This window comes from Nipponia nippon, unplaced genomic scaffold, assembly GCF_047370975.1.
Source record: "Nipponia nippon isolate SJK-2023a ecotype South Korea unplaced genomic scaffold, ASM4737097v1 scaffold_18, whole genome shotgun sequence".
Taxonomy (NCBI): domain Eukaryota; kingdom Metazoa; phylum Chordata; class Aves; order Pelecaniformes; family Threskiornithidae; genus Nipponia; species Nipponia nippon.
This window is the reverse complement of record NW_028262334.1, coordinates 2,300,966-2,324,517: the sequence shown is the minus strand read 5'-3', so window position 1 is coordinate 2,324,517 and position 23,552 is coordinate 2,300,966. Positions and strand designations below refer to the sequence as shown.

The 23,552-nt window shown below is 52.8% G+C and overlaps 1 protein-coding gene across 5 annotated transcripts in view; it reads left to right on the top strand.

The window, feature by feature from the left end:
* The window catches only part of RPH3A (rabphilin 3A), a 36,799-nt gene extending 13,623 nt beyond the window's left edge, over nucleotides 1–23,176 (top strand). For 2 of the 5 annotated variants that reach the window (XM_087754788.1, XM_087754787.1), the window contains 17 exons: nucleotides 5,911–6,040; nucleotides 6,340–6,426; nucleotides 6,903–7,068; nucleotides 7,498–7,533; nucleotides 9,997–10,149; nucleotides 11,593–11,685; nucleotides 11,859–11,918; nucleotides 11,989–12,210; nucleotides 13,295–13,374; nucleotides 13,728–13,802; nucleotides 14,898–15,007; nucleotides 15,609–15,735; nucleotides 16,260–16,316; nucleotides 16,516–16,667; nucleotides 19,057–19,138; nucleotides 19,696–19,792; nucleotides 20,157–23,176. In XM_087754788.1, coding sequence (XP_087610914.1) covers nucleotides 5,911–6,040; nucleotides 6,340–6,426; nucleotides 6,903–7,068; nucleotides 7,498–7,533; nucleotides 9,997–10,149; nucleotides 11,593–11,685; nucleotides 11,859–11,918; nucleotides 11,989–12,210; nucleotides 13,295–13,374; nucleotides 13,728–13,802; nucleotides 14,898–15,007; nucleotides 15,609–15,735; nucleotides 16,260–16,316; nucleotides 16,516–16,667; nucleotides 19,057–19,138; nucleotides 19,696–19,792; nucleotides 20,157–20,287 — 1,858 coding nt within the window. In that variant the 3' untranslated portion in view covers nucleotides 20,288–23,176. The remainder of the gene's footprint in view (nucleotides 1–5,910; nucleotides 6,041–6,339; nucleotides 6,427–6,902; nucleotides 7,069–7,497; nucleotides 7,534–9,996; nucleotides 10,150–11,592; nucleotides 11,686–11,858; nucleotides 11,919–11,988; nucleotides 12,211–13,294; nucleotides 13,375–13,727; nucleotides 13,803–14,897; nucleotides 15,008–15,608; nucleotides 15,736–16,259; nucleotides 16,317–16,515; nucleotides 16,668–19,056; nucleotides 19,139–19,695; nucleotides 19,793–20,156) is intronic. The other 3 variants (XM_087754790.1, XM_087754789.1, XM_087754791.1) reach the window with 2 other exon arrangements.
* Nucleotides 23,177–23,552: the final 376 nt, after the last annotated feature.

Here is a 23,552-nt window from a genome sequence, read left to right as displayed (position 1 = left end):
TCCTGCCCTCTCATGTCCCTTCTCCTTTATCCGCCGTCCCACGAGCCCCTTACCTCGGCCAGCCGGGGCAGGGTGGGAACAAATCGATGCTGCTTGTTGAGAACTGGCATCGATGCTGTTTGTGGAATCGGACTTCATGTCAAACCCAGCTCAAATTAATCTAGCGAAAGAGTATTTTTAGTACCAGGGGTGGATGGAGGCCCACGCGATACGTGAGCTGGATGCTGATGAGGATTGTAGGACAGGGACACTTTGGGTTTGCGGTTTGTTTTTTTTTTTGGTTTTTTTTTTGTTTTTCTGGCTCGTCTTGTAGCATAGAGAAGGATAATAGGAGCTGAAAAATCTGAAACAGTGATACAGCAAGAGTGTGTCGGGCATGAGTTAATGAAGGACTTTACAGCTGCCTGGGGATAATCCTTTGGGCCAGTTTAGGGGCACAGGGGCTGAAAGCCAGAAGAAAAAGGGCTCAGAGGGCAAAGCAGACCTGCGGCAGGGATTGATCCATTCTCATCCCTTCTCCCTCCCCACTTGGCCTGAGCTTGCTCAGGGTGTCCCTACAGCGGCTGTGTGCTGTCTCCTGCTGTGATGCTCCTGCGGTGGTGGTGGTGATGCTCCAGCTGTGGTCCATGAGGAGCCCGTTCCTCCCAGCTGATATGGGAGCACCTGTAGGCACTAATTGACTCCCTTATGCACCTATAATTGTGTGCCATCAATAACCCACCCAGCCTGCTCTGCTGCCTAATGAGGTCCATGGTGCTTTTGGCATCGAAGAAATTATCTTAAACCATCCAAAGTTAGAAATTGCCATTTCTGGAGAGTGCCTTGTGGCACAGAGCTGGTTCTCCCAGGGAGGATGTGACACATCGCTCCTGGATCCGGCCGTGCCCTTGCCTGGGTGCAGCTATTCCCTTCCTTCCAGTCCCCTCTAAAAGTGCAATGGTTTGACTGTCTCCCCATGGGTCGCAGCCCCTCACCTTTCCTCCAAGAGGACCAGCTATCAAGCAGGATTGCATTTTAATTTGGCTGCTTATTGCTGGGATGACACATGCATAATGCTGGAGCAGATGGCAGAAGTCACAGGGGATTAAGTCATTAACCTCAGTGGCCAGCAGCAGAGACACTCTCCGGGGACCACAGTCTCATATTTTCTTCCTCGTATTCAGACAACACAAAAATAAAATTAGAGGCTAGGAAGGGCAAGGTAGTTGCTGGACACAGACAGACAGAAATGTCTCCTGACATGCCAGTTTCTAGAAGAGATGAGGTTAATTCATGGCCAGGAGACAGCTCATGTGCTTCTTGAATTTTTGTGGGGTTTGGTGTGTTGTCGTGTCCCCCCCCCCCCCAAAAAAAAAACAAACCAAACTTGTCTCTTATTTGTGAGACTGGGATGAACCTGCAAAATAACAACCCTCCTGTAACACATCACAGGTGGCAGCAAGCACCTGGAGTGATGCCCTAGTGTGGAAGGGGATACTTTGAAATGCAGGAATCCCCCTGGCCTCCTTGGGCATCTTCCCTCCATAGTAAGGGCTCTCAGTGGAGGATGAGTTTTGAAAGTCGACCTGTAAGAGCTCAAAGGATGCTTTGCCTTTAGTTACCTGTGCACTTGTAAGGGAAGAAAATTGCTTCTAATTTTTCATCCTGATTTTAATTATGTTTTCTTTAATTTGTAGCTTGGCTTCTTTTCTTGTCTCTTTATACTGTTAAAATTAGTCTTAATTTAATATTCAGCCCTTTAAGGCACATGATTTCCCCACGGAGACAAGTCAGTGCTTAATTCTGGAGGCACTTTGTGACCTCCTTTGTGTTTTACTTGCATTTTTTTTGCCATGTAAGCGGTGGCTGAGTCCGTCCCCACTGGTTCCTGCGCGGGGCTGGGGAGCACAGCTCGTGGTGCCCAGATCAGGTCCTTCCTCGCAGGTCAGGTCCTTCTCCCGCCCCTGTGCAGCAGTTCATTGTCTGCTGCATTAAATGTCCTCTCCAACGCAGTTTAAAACCCATTAGGCACGTCTTTAGTCGTTCATTTCTGCAGAGTGGCAATGAATATTTAAACACAACAAACTCTTGCGTGCCTGCCCTGCTGTTAAGTCTTGTTTCCCGAGATCATCAGCACTTAATGCCAGTGACTCTCTGTCCTTCTCTGGGTTGCTCTGGTCCTAGCGCAAGAGAAAATGCCGATGCCATAGCACTGCGGGTTTCTGTCCTATCTAGGTGAATCCTAGATGGTCCCTCAGCCTGGCGAGCAGCCTTCACCACGTCCCTGTGGGACCCTCCGCCTGCCTGAAATCATGGGAGATGTTTGCAGGTCTTTCTCCAAACGCGAGCCCTTCCCCTGCCTGCGCCCCTGGGTGCAGGCAGGAGGTGGCAGGGGATGTCTCCCACCAGCCCTCGCTGCCCTAGGGCTGCTTGTCCTTCTCCTCCAAACCATATTTATGGGGCCAGGCGGATGATATATTATCAGGGGACTGTTTTATTGCTATTATCATCTCAGGTGCATGTTAAGCATTTCAGATATAGCATATCGCCCCGTTCTTATGTCTTACACATTAGTCACTGATGGGAGCATTTCTTTGGCACATGACGGATGCTCTCCCTCTCTGCAGGGCTGTCTCCAGTAGTGGCAAGGCTCCTGGGTGCCGGGCTTAGCCAGCTCCCTGCCACTGGCTTCAATTACTCCTCTTTTGGTTTTTTTTCCCCCTATTTTAGCAATTAGAAGCATATTTCCTGCTCTTTGAAGTTAGTCTTACAGAGGCCAGAGGGGTGGGCACTTTGAAGTGCGCATAATGGTAAGGAAGATGTTGCTGTAGCCGTAGAGATGTGCGACAGAGAGCGATGAATTGGATGGCTATTTTAAGTGCAATAAAAATGAGAAACAAATTATAGGGGAGAGGGAGAGAACAGCTTTTGGGAAGGCAGAAAGCTTGTTCCTGGCTGCTACCTGGGCAAGAGCAGGGCATCCCTCCGGTTATTGGTTAGTGGTAGATGAACAGCCTGTGCATGGGGCTCCAGCACCTGCGTAGGGTGGTGCTGGATGAAGTTGAAGAGAAACCTGGGCTCTTTGCTCCCAGTTATCGCCTTGATCAGGAGCTTCCCAGCCCATGGGTCTCGGTGTGGTACCCCCTTCCCCAGGTCCTGCCCTCTTTCTGCCAGCTTCATGCCAGGACTTAAATTTTAACTTTTTATACAGTCTTCTCATGGCAGAGCTTGAAGCAGAAAAAAAAAAAAAAGCCCAATTTCTCCAGCTTGAATGGATGTTTTAATTAGGCAAATGTGCTTCGTTTGGAACTGGTGCCACAGGTGTGTACTGACTGCTGAAGCTCTTCCACTGGTTTAAAAAAACCTCTTAAGGAGCTGCTTCTGAGAGACTGGGAAAGATTTTGCAGCTAAATAATGAATCTCTTGAAATGCAAAGGCTTCTTATTTTTGCTTTGATTGTGCCATTTGTTCTAGTTTCTATAATAAGTTTGTTTGGGCTTGCAGATTTCCAACTGGAAGCTGCTTCTCTTGGAGCAGAGCTCTTGCGGCACAGGGCGGGGGGAGAATTGCAGAAGATATGGGCTTGTACATGTGCTTTGATGCTAGGAAAATAAAGGTTCTGCCCCAAAATGTTTTCCCTGCCCAGGTGGGAGCAATGTGCTGTGATGAAGCTGGGTGTTGTTGGTTATTTGCTGTTGGGGGCTCTTCATGGGGACCCAGCATTGCATGTGGTGGGTTTAATTTCATTTAAATAAGAAACCTTCGGGGAACAGCCAGTTTCCAGGTTTTAATTGGAATGCTGCTCGTTGCTGGCTGGGTGTTTATGGGACGATGCAGCTCTCTTGAAATCACTGAGACCTTCCCTCTTTGCAGCCGGGTGTATCGGCCACGCAGCCTGGGAAGGCACCAAGAGCGGATGATGGCTTTAGCAGCTGACTTATTCTGTAGGAAGAAATCACTTGTGGGTCACCTGCAAAGCAGTAAGCAGATGCTCAAGGGCAGGGATAGACAGCCACGTCTCTCAGGAATAACACCGGAGCAGGGAGTTAGGCTAGCAGATAGCTTCCCCGTTAAGAGCAAAGTGGAAAGGCATTAAAGCACGTCACTGTGGTCCAGGCATGTTATTTTTCAACAAAAACTGTTTTGTCCAGGAAACGAACTAGCTCAGGTTGACAAGCAGAATTGCTGTATTTAGAGAGCCTGAGTCATGTCACTGCCGAAACTTCAGGCGATGAAAACTGAAGGAACTTGCAAGCTCACCTGTCTGCTGTCTGGTGACACTGTAGCTGTGAAACTAGTGATTTCTCCCGACTGCTGGCTCCGTCTGGCTCCACTGGCTGCCCGGCTCCAGCCGTCTTTCCCGCCTCCTCGCTGGGAATGGGCTGCAGGTTCATTAATAACCATCAGGAGGCACCTCCGCATTGGCAGCTGCCTTGTCCCGCGGTGTGCTCAAGCCCCCGGGAGATGATCAGCCCCCTGCGTGGGGAGGAGTGGGAAATTCTCTGGTGGGTTATAGCACGGCCAACATCTTCCACCTAAACGAGATGTTGTAATAACGCAGCTTTGGTCAGATAACACGCGCTGAGTCACGGAGCCGCGTCCCCCCTTTGGGGTTGACTCAGTGGCTGATGAAGTGCTTCGAGATGCTCCTGTTGACTGCAGCGAGTTTCCAGTGGGGCATTTTATGAACTGTAATAGGTTGCATGTTCCATGATGTTTTATTTTTCCCCTCTTGCTGCTAGGCCTTTATCAAGCACCCATGTACAATAATGCCGTTGCGTTTCCATGTGCAGTCCACAGGCCGCTGGCCGTCCTGCGAGCAGCTGGAGACCAACCGCAGAGACGCCTTATGTAGAGGGGAGCTTATATATTGTTTATGAGTGATTCCAAGGTGCTGGCAGCCGAGCTGTCATAAATCTGAAGCTGTCATCGGACATGTGGGAAAATGTCTTTTAGATGTCGGGTGTTTTTTATGGCACGCCGTGTTAGCGGCTTTGTCAGATTTGGGTCAGGCTGCCATGGGAGCGGATGGCAGCCCCGCAGGCGAGGGGGGCTGCTGCTCTCCACGGTGGGCTTGGGTCTCCTCCTCCCTTTCTTCATTCCATCTCCCTCCTCGCTGAATGGCATAAATAATGCATCCTTTTTCCCTTCTAGTGCTATTTTTAGGGCCAGGATTCTGGGTTAACTGAGCGTACAACTTGCCATCAGCTCCTGGGTGCTCAGCAGGCAGCTCGCTCCGGCTCCTGCTTTGCAAACTGCTTTTGCCCGTGCTGGTTTGGTTTTGTGGTTTTTTTTTTTTTTTTTTTTTTTCTTCAGAAGTTGCTTAACTGGGTTTTTTTTTTTACCTTTGCAGTAAACAGATGTGTTTTTACAGTCTGTTCTCCAGTGGGCTTTTTGCATTTTACTCAAAGGGCTAAGAATTTCCATGAAGTAAATTATATGCAATCTTTTTCTTAGAAAATGAGAAAACTAATTAATTCATTCCATCCTCCCGCCAGAGCCCTTCCAAGATCTCCTCTCGCAGCTCTTCCGTGGGCAGTCACTGGGACTGGGTGGAAATGTTTCCATTTGGGGAAAAAGCTGCTTCACTGATGCCAAACCACTTTGTGCAAAGGTGCTGACTTGGATGGATTTTATGCACGTGTGTGTATGTGGGAGCTGGGGCCGGTATCCACTCTCTGGCCGTGTTAGTGGAAGTTAATAGTTGTGCAATATAAAGCTATAGGGGAATATAATACTCGGACACATCCCCTGGGATGTGTCTTTTCTCCTGGTTGCATTCCTGTATCTGGAAGAGGAGAGGCTCTGCTGGAAGCTGCACCAGGAAAAGGAGCAGCTGGATCAAAGGCAGTAGCTGCCCCTCGGGAGCGGGACCCCCGCATCCCGGCCGTGCGGTGCCTTTCCTGACAGCCCCTGTCCCCTTTCTGCCAGGCGACTCATGACCCGGCTGGAGGACATGCGCCGGAGCGTGCTGGGGGACGGGGTGAACCGCTGCATCCTCTGCGGGGAGCAGCTGGGGCCGCGGGGATCTGCCTGCGTCGTCTGCGAGGACTGCAAGAAGGTGAGGCATCTTCTTGTGACCCGCTACCGGGTGCAGTCCCCCGGCCCCACACATCCCCCCCGGTGCAAAAATGGGCACCTCGATCTTGTGGCACGTGTTTCGATTGCCCAGCATCCCTCTGCATGTGGCACAAGGGGACAACCCTGGGGCTTTCTGTAATCACCAATGTTTGTGCTGGGAGAGCTCTTGTTAACCGTCTCTCATTAACCTTGTGCTCCTGAGGGGTCCTGCTGGTGGGGTGGGACCTTTTGGTGGCTGTGGCGTCCCCGCTGCCACCTGGCACTTTGCTTTCTCTGCAGAACGTCTGCACCAAGTGTGGGGTGGAGACCACCAACAGCCGGCCCCACGCCATCTGGCTTTGCAAGATCTGCAGCGAGCAGCGGGAGGTGAGCGTGGCAGCCCGGGCACTTCTCCTGCCCTGGGTGTTCCTCGTGCCGGAGTGGGGACACGGTCCCTGCCCTTGGTTTCACCCCAGACCTCTGAGACGGGACCACCTCCAGACTGGGGGATGCTCCCAGAGACTTTCAGCCTGTCCCCCAGCACTGTTAAAACTTGCCCAGCTACTTGAGTCTGGTTCATATAGGATGATCTTGTCTTTTATATAAAATGCTTTTTTTGTTTTTGAGAAAACAAAGTCTTGGTGTTGAAGAGGCTGTCGTGGCAAGAGATCGGCTCCCTGCCACCTACAGTGTGCAACAGCTGAAGAGTTAATTCATTAGCAGGATGGGCTGTGGGGTTGCTGTGGGGCAGGGAGGTACGGGGGTGCACGTCCTTAGCATTGCCTGATGGAGGCAGGCCCCGGTGATGCAGGGGGAGGAAGGCTGCCAGGTCTCACCCAGCATCCCCCTGCCTGCACCCCCAGGTGTGGAAGCGCTCCGGTGCCTGGTTCTTCAAGGGTTTGCCCAAGCAAGTGCTGCCCCAGCCGATGCCCATCAACAAGAACAAGGGACCCCAAGCCCCGAGTGAGCCCAGCCCGCTGGAGCCAGCCGCCCAGGACCCAAAACTCCTCTCCCGCGCACCCACCCGAGGTAGGTGACAGCGGGTGCTGACCCCCTCCCTCTGTGCAAGGGGCAGGGGTCCAGCCAGCGAGGCGTTGGGCCTCCTCCCCATCGTTTGCAAGGGCGAGCCCTAGCAAAAAGCATCCAGAGCAGTTGCGTAGCTGCTGCCTGTTTTGTAAAGGGTGCAGAAATCGCCTCGCTGCCTGCTGAGGCTTTCTCTGGGCTGTTCAAGTCAGGATGGCTGGGTTTGCAGGGATGTCCTCAAGCAAAGCAGCCCTGGGTGGGGATCTGGGGTGCCCGGCTGGGGGTTCGGGCAGTGCCTGGGTATGAACACAGTGATGCAGAAGCCTAGAAAAAATAAGAATAAAAAAAGAAACCTGGGGAAGGAGTCCCGGGTTGGCGTTGGTGGGGCGGGTGGGTTGCAGCTTCACAGCTTCTCGCTCTGTTTGTGCCCCCAAGGCCAGGCGGACACCCCGGCCGAGCAGGACTCCGATGGTAAGCACCGGCGTTCGCACCCTCCCCTGCGCCGCTGCCTCGGTGCCGCCTGTGCTGAGCCCTCTCTCTCCTTCCATCCTTGCCCTGCGGTGTTTTCCCGTGGGAGGCAGCAGCGGCAAGATCTCTCCTTGCTGCTGCCACCCACCGCGCGGGGACCGAGTTATTCTGGGGCTTCCCCACCTACTGCACACGCCTGGGCTGAAACGCTGCAATTTAGAGTGCTGAGCAGAATTGCCTCTGTAGGTGTCCTTTCCTGATGCTGATTGACGGGTATTTTTCTGGTTATTTAATGGCAATCCTTAGAAAACCTGCCGTGGAAACTTTAGGAGGCTCGTGGGGGGCTCATGCATGTCTGCGAGGGACAGAGCAGCCGAGCTGCTCTGATCTCTGCTCCAGCCACATCGGGTTTCCCCCACTGAAGCTCTTGGTGCCGGTGCCCTGTGCCCAGGCTTGTGCCTTGCATGGGTACCAGAGCAAGGTGAGGATGCAACGGTCTTTTTTTTTATGGTTATACCTTGTTCCCTCCAGCACCGGCAGCCCCCCGAGTCTCTGCCTGTGTCATTGTGTATAATAGCAACACCGGCCAAGGGGGGCTGTGTTAAGCAACAGCGATTGGTGCCTCCTGCTTACAGGGGTGAAGCCGTATTCCTTGCCAGGGTTCACCAATTTCTAACCTCGTATGTGCCCTGTGCTGCTCTGGACCCACATCCCCTGGATGCTGCTGCCAGCACTGGCAGGAGCTGGGGTCGGGGCTCCTGCTGCTCCTGGACCGGCTGTGCTGCTGGGAGTTAATTTTGAATAATAGCCCCCATTTTCACAGTTTGGCATCGGAGTGCTGAGTGATGAGATTACCTGACCCTGCTCCAGCACCGGCTGCTCCTGGCTGGGCCATGATTAGGCTGGGAGCAGCCTGGTGGCTGCAAACCCGCCTCTTCCTCTCCCCTTCCTTGGCTGCATGGAGGAGGCAGTGGGGGGCTGAGGACACAACCCCGCCGCCGGAGCTGTCCCCTCTGTCCCACCCTTCCTTTAGCCCAGGGTCTGTTGTGGCAGTGACAGCCCAGCTGGCAGATGGCCATCGGTGCGCAGGAGGCTTTAACGGCTGGTTCCCGGGGCTGTGTTTGATTTCCCAGTTGCGGCTGCCTGGGACTTTGCTCCGTGTTGGGTGGGCTGCGGGCAGGCAGCATCTCAGTGGGCAGGGTGGGTGGCACAGCCTTGTGCTGAGCCATGCTCCCTGCACCCTGCAGCACCGCTTGCAATGGGGATGCGGCCTGCGTGTCTGGGTGGTGGTATCGGGGCAAGCTGGGGCGGGGGTACCCATGGCGGGGTACCCCGGCTCAGCCACAGCCCATGCTATGGCTCACAGTCCTGGTGGGGGGCTCCGGCTGAGCTTTGGCAAGGCTGTGCCCAGCCCAGTTGTGCCAAGTGATGATCTTCATCTTCCCATGCAGCAGTTGGGGAAACTGCTTAATTAAGACCATTTAATCGCGATGGTAGCTGGTGCCATTAACCTTCCTGGCCCCACAACAGGCTGCTTTTATTAAGCTGCCGGCTCACCTGTGAGTCAGGGAGGGTTTGTCAGGCTGCACAGCATCCTCCTGGTGATCAGCATGCTCATGACGTGCCCATGATTTTCCTAAAGCTCCCTTGGAAAATTATTTATTGCATTGCTATTTCTGCACCACAGGGCTCCTGGTTGTGGATGCTCATTTCCCCTCCTCCCTCCTCTTCAGCATCGTGGCATTTTTACCTCCCTCCTCTCCCCCACCTGCAATCTGTTGCGTTTCGCTTTCTCCTTGCGCCCGGTGACCCTGAGAGCCCAGCCAAGGATAAACATCCCATTTATGTCACAGCAAAGATTTATACCTGGCGTCTCTGGCACAAGCCAGGTGAGCGCCGAGACCTTTTCCATCACATCCATGGATTGCAATTTATCGCCACGAAGTGGTCTCGGCACCCTGGTGCGTGCAGCCTGGGATTTATCCACTGGGATGGCCGTTTCGGGGTGGATGGAAGTGAGAGGCAAAGGCAGCTGTCACCGTTGTCTCATTAATAAATGGAAAATGATCAGCAAAAAGAAAATATGATCCACCTGTCCCAGGGACTGTGGAGCTGTAATGGCATTAGGGGTTTGACGGGCGCTGAGGACCGGCTGATGGATGCCTCTGGCCTTGTTTTGCTGTGGCGCTCTCATGTCCCCATGGTTTGCCGTGTCCTTTGGTCTTTCCTGGCCACCGTGTGCAGGTTTGATGGTGCAGAGCCCTCCTGCCGCCCCGCAGGTGCCGGATGGCTGGCAGTCCTCAGCACTCTGGGGGTGATGCTGCAGTGGCCATACCCATCCTCCTCCTCCTCCTGCTCGTGCCCAGGCTGGGCATCACCTAAGCGGCTGCTCTCAGGGCTGGCTTTGGGGACAGATGGGTGGTTGGCGTGTGAGCCTCACTGCTGCCTTTATTGCTCTCCCCACAGGCAGTGATGTGATGGCGGCTGCCCGGGGGAGCTATGTGGTGCCCGGCCGCAAGATGGCCGAGGGCAGGCCGGGCCCGTGCGGCAGCGAGCACGCTGGTGGCGATGCCGACAGCCACGACTATGCTGCCGAGAGCGGGGTCAGCAGGAGCCCTGGTGAGAGCTGCGCTTCTGCACGCTTGTGTGCAATTCTGTGTGCTTGTGCACACTTCTGCATGCTTGGAAGGAGAGGGCTGGGGGGCGTGAAGCCGGCAGCCGTGCGAGGGTTGTCTCTGCTCTCGATGTGCAGCACTAAGTGATGCTGAGGGATTTCACGTTGCAGAGCATTGGTGCCTGCTTCCCGCGCCGCTCGTCTGCTGTTTTACACTGCTCCATGGGGTTTGCTGATGGAGGGGTCCGGGGTGTTAGTGGGATCAGGGGGAGGCGTGGAGAGGGATCGCTATCCCTTCCCCAGCATGCAGGGAGGAGAGGCAGGATCCTGCCGTGCTTTTCCCTGCAGAGGGGCACCTTATGGCCCATGGAAGGACATGAATTTGGAAAGCCCCATGCACAATGTGAGAGCTGTAAGTGAAGAGAGGAGTAGGCTCAGTGCTTACCAGGCTGATTTTAAGCAGAGATGAAATGCAACTGAGTTGAGACCCTAAGTAAAAGCATTTTTCATGCTGCTATGCCCCCACCTCACTGCCGGGGTGGGCAGGTGCCCCATGAGGCGCTGCCAAAGGAGCAGGCGTGGGCCAGCCCTGCCTGTGGGAGCCCGTGCTTTGCTGGCAGGGGCCTGGCTGGGGATGTCGTTTCTTGTTTCGTGAAAATTTGATGTGCTCCAAGCTATTGTAAATGGCTGTGATACGAATGAGTGGCTGACAGCGTTTGGCAGGGCCTGGATCCTCCCCAGGTGCCTCCAGAAGGGGAAAAGCACTTGCAGAGACCACTTTTCATCTAGGAGCTGAGCTTGCAGATTTAATTGGTGAAGCTAAAAATGTCTGGAAAATATCCAAATCCTCTTTAATTCCATGAGGAAGAAAGGAATATTCAATGGCAGGATAGTCAGGTAATAGCTGGAGAGGGGTGTTCAGGGCTGCCCAGGCTCCTGCCATGGGGAGCTGGTGTCTTAATTCGTGTTTGGGTGGATAACCCTTGAGGGTGCACCCGTGGCTGTCTCGGGGGACGCTGTGCAGCAGTGGTCCTGGGGTGTTGCTGCCAGCCGGCCGTGTGGGGGGATGGGGGCGTGACGGGCATCGCAGCGATGCTCCCGGGTTTGTTTGCTTTCCAGCACCCAGCCACCCTCCACATCCATCCTCCTTGTTCCACCTCTCCCGCGTCTCCCTCTTTTGCAGGCGGATCGGCGCAGCACGGGGTCCCTCTAGTGAAACGCTCCCTGCTCCAGCCTGGGCTGCACCCATGCCCTGCAGCGCTGACCCCAAAAAGTGTGCGGGGCCAAGCCGTTATCTCGGCCACCTCCATCCATCTGCCAAACCTCTTTCCTCTCAGCTGCCTCTGGCTGCCCTTTCCTGGCCGAATTCCAGCTGTAACCCCCTCCTCGACACAGGCAAAATCTCCGGGGCCCAAAATGCTGTTGCTGATTCTCCCTTCTCCTTGCAGGCGTGAAGCGGACCAACTCCCTGCAAGCCCCACGGCCGCCCCCGCCAGCTGCTGCTGGCCTCACTCCTGGTCCCAGTCCAGCAGCACCCCCAGGTAGGATGTGATGGGGATGCAGCCAGGATGCTCAGTCCCCGGGGGGGACACCCCAATGCCCTGCCATGGGCAGGGACCCCCCTGCTTGGGGGATAGTGCCAGCACTGGGGTGGGAGAGGGGATGGAGAGCATTGCCCAGGTGAATGCCCTAGTAATGCTGCATCTATCCCTAGCGCCACTGGCAGCGGGAAGACCGGGTCCCGGGGCGGCTGGCCGGTTCCCGGAGAGACAAGGTAAAATTCGGCTGCCTGCGAGGGGCTGGGGGGCAGAGCGCGCTGCGGGCTAACAAGGTCCCTCCCTCAGTGAGCCCACCACTGGGACCCCCGGAGCCGGCCCGCACCGCCGCCAGGGAGGAGCGAGGAGGGGGCTATGCCATGCCCCCCGCCAGAGAGGAGAGGCCAGCCCGGCAGCCCCCCGCCTTCCCACAGCCCCCCGCTGTCCCACCAGCGCCTGCCGCCCCGCTGCGGCAGCAGCCCCAGGAGGAAGAGGAGGAGGATGCTAATAGCTATGACTCTGATGAAGGCAGTAAGTACCCAGGACTCCTGGCCAGAGGGGAGGGACAGGTTTCTTTGGGAAACCCGGAATTTTGAGGAGGTGGCTGCTGCAGGACGGTGACGCACGGCATAAGGTCATGGGTCTCTGACAGGGAGAGTCCTTGGGGAACGCTGCTTCCCCACGGGGCTCGGAGCTGGGGCAGGGTCTCGCAGGCTCTCCCTGCGCAGTCAGTTCAGCGCAGCTCGTGGGATCTTCAGTCAGTTTTGCACCAAATTACTGAGCTCTGACGCGTGGTGGTTTAGGCTCTGTGTTCGCACAACCTTCCCACTTCCAAATTTGAGTCCTGAAGGCGGCTGCCTCTTTCCATCAGAGCATCCTTCGCTGCAAGCAACGCACCTGGACCTGTCCGTAGGAGAGTCTTGGTGGCTTCAGTACCTTTACACGATGAGATCTTGGGGTTCAGTCATTTGCTCCCCTAATGAGGCAGTTTGCTGCATGAGGGTGAGCATCTGTGGCAGGGCATTGCTTTGCCTGTCCAGCCCATTCCCACCCAGGATGGGAAGACCTGCTCCAGGCCAGGGGCGGGTGCAGAAATCGTGCTCGGATAGGAGCAGATGGACCCAGCTGAGGTTCTGTGATCTTTTCCTGGTGAGCACGTGAAGACAAGTGTGAGCTGATTTCCAACAAGTCAAAATGAGGGCGAAACATGGAGCCCCAAACCTTGGGAGGAGATGCTGGCCACCCGAGCTGAAACACCTTCTCAGGGTGGTCCTGGGGTGGCATCGCCTCCCCGAGCTGTGCCCACAGAAGGGTTTGTACCATTACATCCTTTGCCTGGTGAATATTAAAATCACCTCAAGAGCCCCAAGCTGCCCTCCCTGTACCCTGGGCAGTTCCAGCTTTGTAAAGCTTTGATGAGCAGAGATCATGAATCTGCCTGGCTTTGTGTGTGGCAGTTTGGCCGATGCTGGTGCAGACCCACGTGCTTTAAATGGCTTTACATTTGAACCGCAAATCTTTCTAATTATTACTAATCAGGGCTGATTAAACAGTTATTGGCTGGCGTTTTAATGAGGTCCTATTTCCAACTCCTCTCTGCCCCCTCCGCTGTCAGCTACACTGGGAGCACTGGAGTTCAGCCTGCTCTACGACCAGGAGAACAGCTCCCTGCACTGCACCCTCATCAAGGCCAAAGTAAGTGGTCCCCTTTTTCCCCTTCTTTCACTGATTTAAGTCCGTCTGGCTCCCAGCTCCCCCAGTGCAATGGGCTGGGAGCAGTGTGGCCGCTGGCAAAGGCTGCTCCCCCCAGAGACCCAGCCCGGCCCCGCTGCTCCTGGCTGGGCAGGAGAGGTCGGTGGGGCTTTGCCTTGAGTGGGTCTGATGTTTCAGCACATCGTGGCACCCACGCCTGCTCGGGGCAGAGGAAAAGGCTGTTGGCTTGCTGAATGCGTTTTGTCTTTACCGAGTTGCTTCATGGGTAGCTTTTTCTCTTCCCTGGCTCTGCTTAAGGAGGATTCATGCACTGTGTTTTCTTTATTATCTTTTAGGGCTTAAAACCAATGGACTCAAATGGTCTGGCGGATCCCTATGTCAAACTGCACCTCTTGCCTGGAGCCAGCAAGGTGAGGCTTTGCCTGGTTTGGGTGTGTTTTGGGCTGGGGATGCATCAGAGGTTTCTCAAAGCCACCTGAGGTCCCTACCCTGCATCAGGCTTTCTCCCCTTGGTTTCTCTGCGCAGTCGCTCACCGCTGCTATTTTACCCAGGAGGTATCTCTGAAAAGTGATGATGCTGGCAAATGTTCTCCCATACCCGAGGAACAGCTCATACTGCAGACAAGGATCTGCTTAGGGATGGAGGGGAGCTCCAGAGGAGGTGACACTATTAATGCATCACAAAATATCTGACAAAAAATATAGTTAATACTGGAGTTTGAGCGATCCATTTGCTTTGAAGCTGCAGCGTGTTCTTGTTAGACCTGTGAAGAAATAACCTTTGAGTAAACTCTGACTCCTTCCCATCGAAGAAAGCCCTAGAAATCTCACTCCCTGAAGTGTAAAACAAGGGTAAAACCTGATAATAAAACCATTGGATTGATATTTACAGGTTTACTTTATGTACGGGGACTTTCTGGTCTTGCATAGAGTAAATCCAAGGTGGTGTGATCTTGGGAATTGCTTTGATTTCTGTTGCTCTCTTGTTGGCTGCTTTTTCTTTTAATTTCTTATTTTGCACGTGTGTTTGTGAAAGACATGTGAACAATTGACAGAGCTCCTCGTTTCCCAAGCTGTCATCTCCTTTAAACCACAAGAGCCGTTACCCAAGCCCCACACAGCCTGCCCTGTGCAACTTTTTCTTGTACAAGTGTCCTTGAGTGAGTAGACCTCAGATAGTAAAAAAAAAAAAAAAAAAAAAAAAAAATTAAAAGCCAGGTGGTGAAGGCTGCCCTGGCCACTGCAGGTGACAGAGTCCCCAGTGCTTGCATAAAGGTCCACCTTGTCGGGTTGGTGATGCTCACCTGGAGTTGATGGCTCGCCGGCGCGACAGCCTCGCCAGGCAGCGGTGATGTCCTGCAGAGTCCTCCGTGCCCCAGTCAAACCACCTCTTGTGAGCCAGAGGTGATGGAGCATCTAATTTACACTCCTCTGCCAGGAGCCAAAATTTAGGTTGGGAGGAGTTCAGGGGTGTAATGATGCCGTGTTTTGTTTTGATGCCATAGTCAAATAAGCTGAGGACGAAGACCCTGCGCAACACCCGTAACCCTGTGTGGAATGAGACCCTGGTGTACCACGGCATCACAGATGAGGACATGCAAAGGAAAACCCTCAGGCAAGCAGAGGAGCTGGGGTATTCCATGGGATGGTGGGATGGGGACCTTGGGGCTCCTTGCACGGGGCATAGCAAGCCAGCCTTCCTCAGGAGGGCACAGGCAGCCATGTGCAGGTGTTGATAGAGCACCTGGAAATGCAGAGTTTTTGGTCAAAATCAACATGCTTCACATGAACATGCTGATTTTGATGGTCCTTTTTAAAAAGAGAAAGAAAGGCATTTTGACCTTGTCATTTAATATTAAAATTATTGGCATTACTATTATTCTTACCAGCATAGAGATTTGCATATTGCATATCTGTGCATGATTTGACAGTGTCCCAGCAAAACATTTAGATGTCTCTCAAAATCTTTGACATTTCCTTCCTACAGGAAATTGCTACCTTTTGATTTCTTGCCCCATCGCAGAACATGTATTAAAAATGTTGTTTTTTCTGGCAGAACAGAAGTTGTGTTTTCTGACTGCTTTTTGTCAAAGGAGAGCCAGATGGTTGGAGGCTTCAGCCACCCCTTGAGTAGTGCCATTGCAGGAGTGGTTTCGTGCTCCAGAGTCAGGTACTGCTCCAGCCTGGTTGATGTTCACCTTTCCTGTTCCCTTCAGGATCTCCGTGTGTGATGAAGACAAATTTGGCCACAACGAGTTTATTGGAGAAACTAGAGTTTCCTTGAAAAAACTGAAAGCCAATCAGAAAAAGAACTTCAACATCTGCTTGGAGAGAGTAATACCAGTGAGTTTCTGTGACGTTTCTTTCTGCTACTGTTAATGTTGAGGTTGCTAACAAGCGGCATGTGAGGGAGTTAGTGGTGAGCTTGGAGCTAGAACCAGCCAAGAGCTGTAGGTGCCTGACTTCCTTGGCATCTTTAGGAGTTGGATTCCCACCCATTCCTGGGCTGATGTGACACATCAAGGCCAGGAGATAAAAGCGTGGTGGGAATCCAGGGGAAGTGACTCCAGGGACTTCCCTGGTGGCTGCAGATCTGCTGGCGTTCCCAGACTATGCTGATGTATGTCACTGTGGAGGAGAGGGCAGGTTGCTCCTTCCCTGAGCTCTGCTCCCCAGTGCTCTGGTTGAGGTGCTGAGTCTGCTGAGGTGGAGGTTGAAGGATCAGAGGAACCTACCTGAGCCCCTTTCCACTCCTGAGGCCAGCAAAAGAGCAGGACTGGGCTCCGGGCGGTGTGTCTGCCATAAGATGATGCCTCTCCAGCTGCAGTCACTCATGGCAGTCTCTCTTTTTCCCTTCCCCATCCAAGATGAAGCGTGCTGGAACAACGGGCTCATCCCGTGGGATGGCACTATACGAAGAGGAGGTAAGAGTCCTTGGAGGACGACATGCTCCATGCATGATTCACCCATCATCTCTCATGTACGAGCCCCCTTTCCCACCCCCCACCCCCTTCCATGGGGACACAAGGTTCCCTTGTATCCATCTTGTCTCATCTGTTCTGCGGTTGACAGTCTTCCTCACTCAGCCTCTGTGTCCCCATGTCTGGTCGCTTCCTCTTGCAGGTAGATCGTGGCGGGGATGTGGAGGAGCGTGGGAAGATCCTCGTGTCCCTCATGTACAGCACCCAGCAGGGTGGCCTGATTGTTGGCATCGTACGCTGTGTGCATTTAGCAGCCATGGATGCCAACGGATACTCAGACCCTTTCGTTAAACTGTAAGTGGGAGCTGGGGATGGCTTAGTGTGGTAACGTGTGGTCATGGAGCCACCCGCTGTCCTTGGACAGTAGCTGATGCTCTGAGACCTTCTTCCAAAACCACTGGAGAGAGGAGAATGTTTGCCAAGCACCTAGAGACCTCATGCAGGACTGAGCTACCCACCGGTGATGCCTGTGCAAGGTGGTAATGCTCTGCTTGAGTGCCCCTGCCATGGCTGAAGCTAGGTGAGACTGACCCAGCCCTTAGGTCCATCCATTCCCTGTAGGTTCCCAAACACACAGACCCAACAGCCACCCCGTAGGTGCAGAGCTGGAGGACAAGAGAGGCCATTCTCCCTGGCTTTGACCCACCATGCCTGCAGGGTGGAGAGGGCTTGATGTCTCTCCATGCATGACCAGGTGGCCAAGAGGGCCAATGGCATCCTGGCTTGTATCAGGAATAGTGTGGCCAGCAGGACCACGGAGGTGATAGTGCCCCTGTACTTGGCACTGGTGAGGCTGCACCTCGAATCCTGTGTTCAGTTTTGGGCCCCTCACTACAAGAAGGACCTCGAGGTGCTGGAGCGTAGCCAGAGAAGGGCAATGAGGCTGGTGAAGGGTCTGGAGCACAAGGCTGGGGAGGAGCGGCTGAGGGAGCTGGGGTTGTTTTGTCTGGAGAAGAGGAGGCTGAGGGGAGACCTTATTGCTCTCTGCAACTCCCTGAAAGGAGGCTGTAGTGAGGTGGGGGTCGGCCTCTTCTCCCAAGTAACAAGCGATAGGACAAGAGGAAACATTCTCAAGTTGCACCAGGGGAAGTTTAGGTTGGATATTAGGAAAAATTTCTTCACCGAAAGGGTGGTCGGCACTGGCACCGGCTGCCCAGGGAAGTGGTTGAGTCTCCATCGCTGGTGGTATTTAGAAGATGTGTAGATGTGGTTCTTAGGGACATGGTTTAGTGGTGGACTTGGCAGTGCTGGGTTAACGGTTGGACTTGATGGCTTAAAGGTCTTTTCCAACCTAAACAATTCTGTGATTCTAGAGCACGTGCCCCACTTGCTGCCCTGTAAGCCCATGTGCTTGTAGCTGGGAGCCCAGGGATTGCCCTGCCATGCCTGTCCCTGTCCTGCGCCGTGTCTCCCCTGCAAACAAATCGGCTTAATTAATGCAGACAGTGGTGTTTGCTGTGATTCATGCCAGTGATACCTTGCTGCAATGGGAGCGGGTCTCCTCGAGCAGCAGCACACCCGTCGGTGCTCTCAGCTGCGGAGGCAGGTGACGGGGGAGCAGCGCTTGTTGAGTGGCTCCTGCAAACACGGGGAATAAGATCATTTTAACTCGAACTTCATAAACTGCAACGCAGAGAGGACCCTGCAGTCATTCCTGGTTGTGGTTGTGGCTGCAGATGGGTTTTTGTTGCTGTTTGCTCTTTGCCTTCAGGAAAAAACCTCTATTCTCCCTAAAAGTCATTCAATAACTCTTGTGTTGAACATTTTGCATGTCTTTTTGTAGCTGAGTGGAACTGAGTAGTTTTCCTTCTCAGTCTCTCTCTTATTTTTTATATTTTCCATTCCTACAAACAGAAGATGGTGGCTTTCCATTTTTAAATCAACTTCCAACACAGATCTAGTTAATGCCAACTCTACAATTTAGTTCTGGGTCTGCAGCCAGGCTGCAAAGGCCAAGCCCTAATTTTTCTTACATTCTGTAGGTGAACCTGCCTTGGCTGAGTATAGTAGTCTGCATGGTATTAAACACTGACGGGCTATTTTTAATCATCATCCCCCCCATTTCTCCCTATCTCTGTATGTGTTCACATGTTCTTGGCTGGGTTTTCCAGCAGCCAGGCTCAGTGACTGGCTGTGCAATTGCCCTCATCTGCTGGTGACCAGCCTGGCTGCTCATTTTCCATACTCCCTAACCATTTTATCTGCTTCCCACTGTCAGCCTCGGCAGGTTCCTCCCCAGCAAAACGCAGAGTTCACCCGCTTTTGCTCTGTAAAATGCCTACAACCGTTTCTTTTAGCACGGCTTGGGGAAAAAAGACTTGGGATGAAGGCATGGTTTGGAAGGACATCAAGAGTGCATGTGCAGGCTCGCTGCCTTCTGGTGTCTGAACGTTACCCAGCTCCTCTGAGCAAGAGATGCTCCCCCAGAAAGGCTTCTGCTGAGCTCAGCGCTCTGTGCAAAGCGGGTCTTTATGGATTTCTGTCTCTCATCTGGCAATCCAAGGGAAAAAAAGAAAAAAGAGTATTCAGTACTGATTTTACATTTATTTTAGATAATTTTAGAAGGTGGGAAGGGAGACTGGCTAACCCATTTCTTTGCCTTAAGTATCTTCAGTTGCTTTTTTTTCTATAAACTCACACTGTTCTTGCACTTGAGTTTTGAGCTGTTTTCTGTTGCCCCCAGTTGGCTGAAACCTGACATGGGAAAAAAGGCCAAGCACAAGACACAGATTAAGAAGAAAACACTGAATCCTGAGTTTAATGAGGTAAGGACAGATCTAATTTTTATATTATTAAATCAACTCAACCAATTACTATGTTGTGTGGAGGAGGTGGAAGACAAGCTTCCCAAGGTTCGGCTCCTCGCTCAGCGTCCTTTCCCCTTTCTGTATCCAGGAATATTTTAGGAATGACTTTGCCACAGGAGATCTCACCAGTTCAGTGCCAGGCAGCGCCGGTACACACTGAAACCTCCCTGCTGCCTGCGCTGCCGACTCCATGTCACCCTGGCCAGGGGGTATGGGTGGGATGAGCATCCCGGGGCGTCCTGTGGCTGGTGCTGCCTTGATGGGACACCTGCACACTGCTCACTTAGATACAAGGGGTGAGCTCAGCTTATGGGTTTGTGCAGCATGCTGTTGTCCTGGGAGGAGAGATGCCGCAGGGAAGGGGCATTTGCTCTTCATTAATGTATTTTAAATATCCTCTCATTGGATTTTGAATTCAGGCTGTACAGAGAGATCATTTGCAATTCCTTAACTGCAGTTTTCTGGGTGTATTTTCCTGGGATGCTTGGGGTGACGTGGGTGTTCTCCTTCTGCAGGAGTTCTTCTATGATATAAAACATAGCGATCTGGCCAAGAAGTCACTGGACATTTCTGTCTGGGATTACGACATTGGAAAATCGAATGATTACATCGGTGAGCTGCAAGTCTCTGTGCTCGGGGGTGCAGTTTTGATGCCCGATGTAGTGCCCGCTGTACGGGAGGGATGCACAGGATGCCCTGTGAGGAACCCCAGGCTGAGCTTTGAGGTGGGACGATGCAGGCTGGCTGGCGCTTGTATCAGGCCATAAAATACCATACACCCACTGTACTGCCCCATCTCCAGCATCCCGTGAGGTCTTCTGTGCAGGCAGAGCAGCTGTAGTGGTTTCCACTACACTTTAAATCTAGGAGATGGAGAGAAATGCCTCAAACGTGGGGTCTTTCCCCATGGAAGTGATTTACTGGAACATCACCATCATCTCTGAATATGTCGTCTCCTCTTCTGCCTTTCTTCCAGGTGGCTGTCAGCTTGGCATTACGGCTAAGGGGGAGCGCTTAAAACACTGGTATGAATGTTTGAAGAACAAGGACAAGAAGATTGAACGCTGGCACACCCTCCAAAATGAGAACCACGTTGCCAGTGATTAAAGGGAGCTGCTGCCCGAACCTCCCCAAACAGCCCATCCTCTGCCAAGCCCCTGTAGATCTCTGATGTCCGTCTTCCAGCGCAGTCACGCCTTGCTACACGCCTCTGGTCCCAGGGCAGCAATGCTCTTCTGCCTCCTCCAAGCATCCTCTGTGCCCTGTCCTCACCTCCACCTGGAAACTAACCCAGATCTTTTGTATTCACTTCCTTTGTTTTTTTTGGGGGGGTCATTGAATTATCCTGGTGTGTAATTTTGTCAAGCAATAGTTACCCTCTGACTGTTCCTCTTTCTCACTAGTCTCACGCACGCCGTGATAGCCTTCCTGTCGTGTGTGTGATGCTCTGTGTTCCTCCAGCCTCCGCTCGTGTGGCTCGTCCCATCACCACCGGCTTGCGGCTCCTTTATCTCCCAGCGAGATGCGCGGCCACCGGACCGGCCGTGCACTCGTCCGGCGTGGGGAGAGTGTTGAGCGCTGGTGTTGGAGCATCGGCCCGTTCTGCTTGTGTGATATCAATACCTCAGTTGCAATAACGAAAAAGCTGTTTGGCTTTGGTGTGGATCGTAACCGTAGCCTGGTATCTGTGTTGTCGTGATTAGGCTGAAGCCTGTGTCACTGATGTAATCCTGCGAGTCTTGCTTGAGCTTTAGTTCTGACTTGGTACATTTGAGCAATATTGTGGTACATTCTTTGCTGAGAAGATTCACCAATAATACAATAACAATAACAAGAAATAGGGAGCCACTCTGTGCTCACAGGGAAACAGAGATTTGGGTTGGTTCGTGTTCGTTTCCAGCCACCACGTGTGGTTCCTTTCGCCCGAGGAACTCACGCACTCCGTTGCTGTAGGAGCACACCCGTGTTTCAAGCTTGTGACTACCTCCTCTTCATGTCCTAGCTGCGTAGTGGTGACTAGCTGAACCCCGAGGGCAGTCCCTGGGCCCTCCTCAGACTAACCTTTCCGTTGCTGACCATTTGCCGTGCCACATGCGGGAGGGAAGCCGAGGGACAAGATACTTCCCACCAACGAGCTGATGTGTGCAAGGATTATTGCTTTGAAATACCACAAATACTGAAATTAGCTGGAACAGTTAGAGGTCTTCCAACTTTTTTTTTTTTTCTTCAAATCTGAACAAGAACCATTGTCTTCAACCAGCGCTTTAATGATCATCTGGAGGTGTTTGATTTGTTCTTGATAGCAGGAGAGTCATGACACTTTCAGACTGATGCTGATCAGGTTTGGTACCATTTGCTGTCTCTGGACAATCTCAAGCATAGCAATGGCGATAGCAGCACTATAAGCACTACTGGAATATATTGTTGGTCAGCTACACACTGCGCATGTTGTATGAAACCTGAACCTCAGCCCCTTTGGTTCCCGCTGTTGTCCCATGACTTCCCTTGCAACCTGCTGCTGTAGTCTGCTGGCGTGCTGTTGTGGGGCGTGCTCTTAATTCAGCTGTACTGCAGAGCTGTTTCTTTTGAATTGGATGAGTTATTTTCTTATTCTTGATTATTCCCCCCCCTTCCCCCAGCAGAATTTGCTCTGGGTGCTGACTTGCGGTGAGCAGGGCTGTGATTTCTGCAGCAGATGGGGGCTGTGTGCTGAGCAATGCGAACGTCGCTGTGTGATGCTAACATCTCTGCGTGCCGAGCGATGCTGCTGCTGCAGAGCAGCCCTTCCCCAGCCCAGCTCAGGGCTTGCACTCCCACAGCGGTCTGCTTTCCCCCCCAGCCCTGGCTGGGTGCTGCCAGCACCCAGCTCTCCACCAGGAGCCACCCTTGGACCACGGATGGGGAAAGCAAACCTAAACCAGCGTGGGCATCCTCTGCTCCATTCAGCCAGAGCTGGGGCAGCTCCTTCCATCACCCCGGCCTCTGTCCTGTGGCATGGCCACTGCCATGGGAGCAGCTTGGGGCATGATGCACGGAAGAGTGTAATGGGAGAGGACACTCCAAAAACGGCTTTCCCCTCCCTTTCACGCAGTTCTCACCTCTGCACCAGTAAGTGCAATGTCCCAGAGACGCCGAGCCACGCTGCCCTCAGCGTGGGCTGTGCAGAGGACCCAGACTGAAATGACCCGGTTCTTGTGGATCATTTCCCTCTGGGTCCAGTGCTGCCTCCTGTAGCCATGCCAGGGCACTCACTGCTCTGGGCAGAGGGCGTTCAGCTGTAGGATGCTGCTTTCATCCCTTCCGAAGTCATGGACCTGGCCAAAACGTTTGCACAGCCCTTGCTTATACCTCTTGGAGCAGCAGTTGGGCACAGTGCGCTTCCAAGCTGTGCTGGGGAAATGTGTGGTTGGGAATGAAATTACCTTTAAGAAAAAAAGAGAAAAAAAAAATATTTGAGCAATTCCTTAATTTATTTCAGACCTGCAGCAGCCCAGCCTCCTTTGTGTGTGCAGAACAATTAAATTAACGTTGCCTTTACCCATGTCCTGTATTGACATTCTCTGCTCAGCCTGCTTTCCTGTCACACAAATGATACTCAAATCATCTCTTTGTACCCATAAAAATAAAGTGCAACTTGCCAGTCCCCCTCTCTGTATTGTGCAAACCACAGTCCTCATCTCTGTTTGCCACCCTCTTCTCAGTTTTTCTGATGGTAATTTCTGCCCTGAATGACTTCTTTTCGTTGTAAATAAAGCATGCACATATGGATTGGGAATGGTGAAAAAAAAAAAAGAAAAAAGCCTCTTCTACTGCTGTTTGCATTCAAACTTGCATGCAGTGATTTTACAGCAAAATATCAGTTTACAACTATTAAGAGAAAAAGAAAATGTTACACAGGAACTAGAAATACTCCAGTCTTCCGCTGCATGCAGCACAACATCCTCTCTTGATGTGGTATCTAATAAAGTGAGACTATTGGAAAAGAAAAAAAAAAAACAACAAAACATGATGGTTTTTGGCTTCTTTCATTCACTGTGGGAATATGAACCCCAGCATGGGCTGGTAGAGGTGGGCAGTTGTCCTGGTTGTGGGAATTTGTGGTGGGCTTGGGAGTGCTGGGAAGTTACGTTGGGTTCAAGAGGCTGAGGAGGAGTTTGGAATGGCAGGGTGCAGCCCCTTCTCTGCAGGGAGAGGGCCCAGCCCTGCTCGGCTTGGCTCTCCTGCACCCCTGGGGGGCAACGGGGATGACATGAGCATTGGGGAACAGTGTGGGATAAAATCCTGGGTGCGCCATGCAAATCAATCCTTTGTACAGAGCCAAGATATCTGCGGGCTCCTGCTCACTTCATGCCTCGTTGGGTGCAGATGTGAT